Raw genomic sequence first — 7,754 nt, forward strand, 5'->3', positions numbered from 1 at the left:
CAGCGCTCAGGCCCAGAGTTCAACCGACAAAAAATAAATAAAATAAAATAAAAAATAAAACAAGAATTAAAGTAAAAAATAACTAGGGACAAGACTCAAGTAGATCACCTGCCTAGCAAACATGAGGCCTTAAGTTCTAACCTTAGAAAAAGTAAATGTTGGATGGGAAGGGGAAACAAAGGAGGCTACAATGGTTGATAAGAAATGTACTCATTATCTTGCCATGTAATTGTAACCACTCTGTACAGTATTTTCACAATAAAAAAAAAATAAAAAGTAAATGTTCTATAAACACCAGCAAATTTCAAACCTGATTTAATATTTTAAACAACTAGGGCTAGGTGCCAGTGACTCCACCTGTAATCCTACTTAGGAGGCTGAGGTCTGAGGATTGTGATTCAAAGCCAGCCTGAACAGAAAGTCGTTGAGATTTTTTTCTTCCAACTAATCATCAAAAAAGTTACAAGTAAAGCTGTAGCTTGCCTCCCGGGCAGGAAAGGCTGTGAGACTCTGATCTCCAATAAACCACAAGAAAACTGGAAGTGGTGCTGTGGCTCAAGTGGTAGAGCGCTAGCCTTGAGCTGAAGAGCTGAGGGACAGTGCCCAGGCCCAGAGTTCAAGCACCATAACCAACAGAAAAAAAAATAATAATAAAAAATAAGCTGTGGCTCAAGTCATAGAGCACTATCCTTGAGCAAAAAACCTCAGGGACAGTACCCAGGCCCTGAGTTCAAGCCCCAGGATTAATATCAAATAAATAAACCTAGGACTGGGGCATAGCTCAAGTGGTAGAAATGCTAAGTACTGGGTTTACTCCTTACATGAAAAAAAAAAAGGAAAAGAAAACTAGCTACCATACATCAAGTGGGAAAAATGGATATTCACAGGAAGAGCCAGTTTTGGAAACTTCATTTGTTGATGGTAGAGTGGGAAACTTCACTTGATGGTAGAATGAAAATTGGAACATTTAAGGAAGGCACTTATTTGGTAATATATGTAGAAGTCTTTTTTTTTGTTGGCTGGGGGGGGGGGAGGTTGTGTGTGTATGTGCTGGTACATGGGCTGGAACTCAGAGCCTTGCATTCTAGCTTGGCTTTTTTTCTCAAAGCTTGTGCTTTATCACTTGAGCCACAGCTCCACTTCGTTTTTTTGGTACTTAATCATAGGTAAGAGTCTCATGGACTCTCCTGCCCAGGTTAGCTCTGAACTGTGATCCTTAGATCTCAGCCTCCAGAGTGGCAAGAATTACCCCATGAACACCTGCATCCAGCAAACAACAACAAAAAAACAACCTAATAACATTCAAAATTAAAACCAGGACTGAGTCACACCAACAATCCTAGCTACTGAGGAAGCTGAGGTTTTCAATTAAAAGCCAGCCTGGAAAGGAAAGTCCATGAGACTCTTATCTCCAATTAATAATCAAAAAGCCAGAAGTAAGCTGGGAGCTGGGAGCTCACACCTGTAATCCTAGCTATTCAGGAGGCTGAGATCTGAGGATTGTGGTTCAAAGCCAGCCTGAGCAGGAAAAGTCCGTGAGACTCTTATCTCTAATAAACAACCTGAGGTGGCACTGTGGCTCAAGTAGTAAAGTGCTAGCCTTCAGCTGATGGGCTGAGGGACAGAGTCCAGGCCCAGAGTTCAAGGCCCATGACCAACCAAAAAAAAAAAAAAAAAGAAAAGCCAGAAGTGGAGCTGTGGCTCAAGTGGTAGAGGGCTAGCCTTGAGCAAAAAACTTAGGACAGTGCCCAGGCCCAGTCCAAGGCCCCAGAACTGGCACAAAAACAAAAAAACAAAAACCAGAAGAAAACAACAAAAAACCCTGAACAACTGGGACTGAAGATGGTGTAGCTTAATGGTAGAGTACTTGCCTAGCATGTTCAAAGCTAAGAATAGGTTCCATTCACAGTATTGCAAACCAACCAAGAATTGTCATTCATTTTTGCTTGCTCCAACTGGTAATGATGAATCATCCCTGAATTTGTACAGTGGGATCAGAATCACAGACATGTTTCTTTATAACCTTTATTACCATATAGCACAGACTCACAGACTCTGTGTTAAAAACCTATGTACAACTGGCAAAATAATTAGGAGATTTTTCTTTTGTTTTTCTTTCTCAAACTTAAAGCTCATATTCCTCTTGCCTTGGCTTCCCAAGCTAGGATTATAGCTATAAGCCTCTATACCTGCCAATTATACTTTACTTGACTGATTTATCCCAGTTTCCCCCTTTGTGCAGAGGAATTAGAAAAACTCTCTGTGTCATTCTGAGCCTTTGTTTGAAAAGTCTGTCATGAAGTCAAATCATTACATAAAGAAACAGTGCAACTGTCTTTCCTGAAGGAAAATGGACTGGTTGGCAGTGTTAGAATTGAGGCATTTGTATTATCTTCCTAATAAGTGAGGACAGGCCTCAAAGATGGACTAAAGTCATGGGCCTCTGGCTCACACCTGTAATCCTAGCTACACAGGAGGCTGCGATCTGATGATCATAGTTCAAAGCCAGCCAGGGCAGGAAAGCCCATGAGACTCTTTTTTTTTTTTTTTAATTTTAATTTTATTTTCCGGTCATGGGGCCTGAACTCTGGGCCTGGGCGCTGTCCCTCAGCTCTTCAGCTCAAGGCTAGCACTCTACCACTTGAGCCACAGCGCCACTTCTGACTTTTTTCTTTTTGCTTATGTGGTGCTGAAGAATTGAACCCAGGGCTTCAGGCATGCAAGGCAAGCACTCTACCACTGAGCCAACTTCCCAGCCCGCCCATGAGACTCTTATCTCTAGTTAACCACCACAAATCTGGAAGTAGAGCTGTAGCTCAAGTGGTAGAATGTTAACTTTCAGCAAAAAAAAGTTCAGGGATACCACCTAGGCCCTGAATTCAAGCCAAAGGACCAGCACAAAAGAAAAAGATGGCCCAACCCTCCTAGTCACATGAGTCTTTTGGGGTCTATTTTCTCTAGATGAACCAGAGGTTTCAGCTGCTCAGCAAAGTTCCTCATGTCATCAGAGACCATGTCCTGCCCACCTGGTGCAACAACACTTAATTCCACAAGATAGGAGAGTGACAAGGCCTCAGTACTGTCTGTGTTCCCTGGCACCAGGATTCGGAAAATCTTGTACACCATAATCTTCATGATGCCCTTACGGAATAAGTGTCCCTTGGCAACAAACTCATGGTCCATGCGGAAGCCCATTTCCATCAAGAAATCAGTGAGGTTCTCAGATGTGGCAATGTCCACACAGTTCCGCACCAAGGCATGGCGATTCTTGTCTCCCATTTCTGGCTGTCCCAGGTAGCGCAGGTGCCAAGGCGCCCCTGCCCTGTCCATAGAGCGTCGAGCCCTTAGAACAAACGGGCTGGCCTGCTGGCCTTTAAGGAGGAATACCATCTCATGGTCAAGGAAAGTCTCTGGTTCCATGTTGTCACACAAACCCCGAAGGCGATGGATGAGGCTTTCCAAACTGTGATCTAAAACACTTCCTAAAGAAGGAAAAGCACCAGAGTCCAGCTTTTGTTTTTCTGTCATGTAATAAGCAAAAGATCAAAAAAACACAATGAAGTAGTTTACTATAACATTTTGTGCCTGGCATTTCCCTGGTTGGTGCCAGAATGTCTTTGGGCCTTCCCTAGTAATGATCATCTCCAGTCACAGGAGCTATCTAGACTTTAAGAATACCGATTGGGGTCTGGGAAGGTGGCTCAGCGGTAGAGCGCTTGCTTTGCATGCATGAGGCCCTGGGTTCAATTCCTCAGCAGCACATAAGCAAAAAGAAAAAAAGCCAGAAGTGGTGCTGTGGCTCAAGTGGTAGAGCACTAGCCTTGAGATGAATTTCTGAGGGACAGCGCCCAAGCCCAGAGTTCAGGCCCCATGACCGGACCCAAAAAAAAAAAAGAATACCGATAGGTAGCCGGAGCTGGTGGCTCACACCTGTAATCCTACCTACTCAGGCGGCTGAGATCTGAGGATCGTGGTTCAAACCAGCCAGGCATGAAAGTCTGTGAGACACTTATCTCCAAAAAACTACTAGAAAACCGGAAGTGGTGCTGTGGCTCTAGTAGTAGAGTGCTAGCCTTGAGCTGAAGAGCACAGAGTCAGCACCCAGGCCCAGAGTTCAAGCCTCACAACCGACCAGAAAAAAAAAAAAAAAAAGAATACTGATTGGTGTCATTGAACAGTTACTTTCTTCTCCTCCCCTTTGCATTTTTTGGTGCTGGGGAATCAAACCCAGTGCCTCATATATACTAACATGCGCTGAGCTATACCCTCAGCCACAACTATCTTTTATTTCCAGCAACTAAAACCATATAGAAAAAATATCTTTCATTTTCATGTAATATATTTACGAAAAAAATGAAGTATTTCATAGAAACTATTTAGTCTTGACATAATTGTTAGTTGTTTTTTTTTTTTTGGGGGGGGGTCTGGTCGTGGGGCCTGGGCACTGTCCCTCAGCTCTTCAGCTCAAGGGTAGAGCTCTACCACTTGAGCCACAGCACCACTTCCAGGTTTTTTCTTTTTGCTTATGTGGTGCTGAGGAATCAAACCCAGGGCCTCACGCATGCAAAGCAAGCGTTCTACCACTGAGCCACCTTGTTAGTTGTTGTAGTTGTTGTTCGTTTTTTTAACTGTATTTTTTTTTTTTTGTCTTTTCTTTTTTGGTACTGGGGATCGAACCCAGGACGTTGCACTTACTAGGCAAGCGCTTTGTTTTGCGGAGTTGGCTGTTTTGGTGCCAGTCCTGAGGCTTGAACTCAAAGCCTGGGCACTGTCCCTGAACTTCTTTTACTCAAGGCTAGCACTCTATCACTTTTGAGCCATAGCTCCACTTCTGGCTTTCCTGGTAGTTGTAGAGGTAAGAGTCTCAAAGCCTTTCCTGCCTGGGCTGGCTTCAAACCACAATCCTCAAATCTCCGTCTCCTGAGTACCGAGGATTATAAGCATGAGCCACCAGCCCCCAGCCTGGTTGTTAGATTATACCCACTTTTCCTATGGGGACACAAGTCTCTCTTGGTCCTTCACTAAACTCATTGCCTATTTTCCCCAAACCCCCCCAGGACAGGGTCTCCCTCTGTTCCAGTTGGGCCTGGAACTCTTGATCTTCCTGTTTCAGTCTCCTGAATGCTAGCTAGGATGACAGAAGTGTACCACCATGCCTGGCTCTTTAAGTCTTTTTTTTTTTTTTTTTTTGGGGGGGGTCCGGTCATGGGGCCTGAACTCTGGGCCTGGGCGCTGTTCCTCAGCTCTTCAGCTCAAGACTAGCACTCTACCACGTGAGCCACAGTGCCACTTCCGGCTTTTTTCTTTTTGCTTATGTGGTGCTAAGGAATTGAACCCAGGGCCTCAGGCATGCAAGGCAAGCGCTCTACCACTGAGCCACCTTCCCAGCCCCTCTTTTTTTTTTTGTCGGTCATGGGGCTTGAACTCTGGGCCTGGGCGCTGTCCCTCAGCTCTTCAGCTCAAGGCGAGTGCTCTACCACTTGAGCTACAGCGCCACTTCCGGTTTTCTGGTGGTTTATTGGAGATAGGAGTCTCACGGTCTCTCCTGCCCGGGCTGGCTTTGAACCGCGATCCTCAGATCTCAGCCTCCTGAGTAGCTAGGATTACAGGCGTGAGCCACCAGCGCCCAGCCCAGCCCCTCTTTAAGTCTTTTGTGCTCAGCCCTTCTTCATCTTCCTTAAATGACAGAAGATCTGTGAATTCAGTCCAGGTCCTCTTCTCTAGCAAGTCACTTTCTCATGCAATGACTCAATTTGGTTCTATGGCTTTAAATATTATTTATACAGTCAAGCCTCACACATTTACATCTCATGCTGTATATACAGACTCATACATCCAACCATTTGTGCAACTATTCTGTTCAGATGCCTAACAGACACGAGGCTCTGGGTGCCACCTCTGGAACTACAAAAATAATCAATTAAAAGTAAAATACAACTGGGTGCTGGTGGCTCATGCCTGTAATCTTAACTACTCAGGAGGCTGAGATCTGAGGATAGCCCTGGCAGTAAAGTCCGTGAGACTCTTATCTCCAATAACTCCAGTAACCACCAAAAAGCCAGAAGTGGAGCTGTGGTAGAGCACTTGCCTTGAGCAAAAAGAGCTCAGGAAAGAAAAGTAAAAACATCCCTGAAGCCAGGTGCCGGTGGCTCACAACTGTAATCCTAGCTACTCTTGAAGGCTGAGATCTGAGGATCTTGGTTCAAAGCTAGCCTTGGCAGAAAAGTCCCTATGAGATTCTTTTCTTTTTTTTTTTTTTTGTCATGGGGCTTGAACTCTGGGCCTGGGGACTGTCCCTGAGCTCTTCAGCTCAAGGTGAGCACTCTACCTCTTGAGCCACAGTGCCACTTCCAGTTTTCTAGTGGTTTATTGGAATTATGAATCTCACGGACTTTTCTGCTGGGGCTGGCTTTGAACCATGATCCTCAGATCTGAGCTTCCTGAGTAGCCAAGATCACTGGCATGAGCCACCAACACCCAGCTCCTTGAAATTCTAATCTCCAGTTAACCGGAAGTAGAGCCGTGGCTCAAAGTGTACAGCACTAACCTTGAGCAAACAGAGCTCAGGAATAGGGCCCAGGCCCTGAGTTCAAGCCTCATGACTGACAAAAAAAAAAAAGAAATAAAGAAAAAAACCTTTCTGGTTCACTTACCTTGCAGCAAGTACTCCATCATGTTAACGGTGCCCCCTGTAACGGGCATCATGGTTACTGGAGGTGCCTCCATGATGTCTGATTAAGTAAAAAACAGCAGAACTGGACTCAGCTCCCAGTAAGATAAGCCACAGGATACACCTGGAAAAGTTATCCTTGTTTGTATCTCACAGTGGCAGCGGGACACCACACTTGCTTTGATATTACTCTTGAAATCAAGATGAGGTCATTCAAAACTTTTTATCTGCTTAGATGGCCTGTTCCAGAACCTGTTGTACAAAAAAATAAAAGTAAGATATTGGGTCTCACTGGTGTGTGTGTGTGTTTTGTCAGTTGTGGGGTCTGAACTCTGGGCCTGGGCGCTGTCCCTCAGCTCTTCAGCTCAAGGCTAGCGCTCTACCACTTGAGCCACAGGAATCGAACCCAGGGCCTCGTGCATGCAAGGCAAGCGCTCTACCACTGAGCCACCTTCCCAGCCCCTGAAAGTGACTTTTTAAAACGACCCATGCATACACAAATAACTAAATAAGATTAACCAAGCCCAAGCCGTAAGACGTTGGCACAGACGGTCGGCATCCGGGACACGTGGGCACTTACACTAGGACCACAACTCCCAGGCTGCTCCCGGTTCTCGCAAATCCGCACGTCAGTCAGCCGTGCACCCCGCAGACAGCGAGCGGGAATGACTCTCCAAGCCCTCAGAATACGCGAGGCCCCCAAGACCCTAGAAGGCAACGGCCCGCACTTTTTCCTCTTCCCACTTCCGGCAGGAAATGACATCACACAAGTCTCAGGACTACCGCCCCCGAGACGAACGGATGCCGAAAAGGACAGAAATGACTCCTTTGAGTTTTAAGGAACTGCCGAGCATGCGCACAAAGGGACGGCCGTGCAGTCCCTTGGGGCTTGAAACCCGCCTCTAGGAAAATATTTACCCTTTCCGCGTTCTCCGGTGGGGGGATGTTTTTGTGTGGAAAACCTCTTGGAGAGTTTTCTGAACAGAGATGTTATCCCTAATCCTCGATGTCGACCACACTGGAGGAAAAAGCCTAACGAAGGGAAACGCAGGAAAAACAGAAGGGGAGACTTACTATAAAACAA

The 7,754-nt window shown here is 45.6% G+C and overlaps 1 protein-coding gene across 4 annotated transcripts; it reads right to left on the minus strand.

Moving 5' to 3' along the window:
• Positions 1 to 1,397: 1,397 nt before the first annotated feature.
• On the minus strand, positions 1,398 to 7,408 carry Med18 (mediator complex subunit 18). Of its 4 annotated transcripts, none has more exons than XM_070037492.1 (3): positions 7,251 to 7,408; positions 6,654 to 6,794; positions 1,398 to 3,521 (listed from the first exon to the last, which is right to left on the minus strand). In XM_070037492.1, exons 2-3 carry the CDS (start codon positions 6,724 to 6,726, stop codon positions 2,929 to 2,931), a joined length of 666 nt encoding a protein of 221 aa, XP_069893593.1. In that variant the 5' UTR covers positions 6,727 to 6,794; positions 7,251 to 7,408; the 3' UTR covers positions 1,398 to 2,928. The 4 variants fall into 4 exon arrangements, with proteins under 4 accessions (XP_069893593.1, XP_069893592.1, XP_069893594.1 ...); XM_070037491.1 differs by having other exon boundaries at positions 6,654 to 6,922; XM_070037493.1 differs by lacking the exon at positions 7,251 to 7,408 and adding an exon at positions 7,190 to 7,206.
• Positions 7,409 to 7,754: the final 346 nt, after the last annotated feature.

This window comes from Dipodomys merriami, unplaced genomic scaffold, assembly GCF_024711535.1.
Source record: "Dipodomys merriami isolate MVZ:Mamm:240054 unplaced genomic scaffold, mDipMer1.0.p SCAF_28, whole genome shotgun sequence".
Classification (NCBI taxonomy): Eukaryota; Metazoa; Chordata; class Mammalia; order Rodentia; family Heteromyidae; genus Dipodomys; species Dipodomys merriami.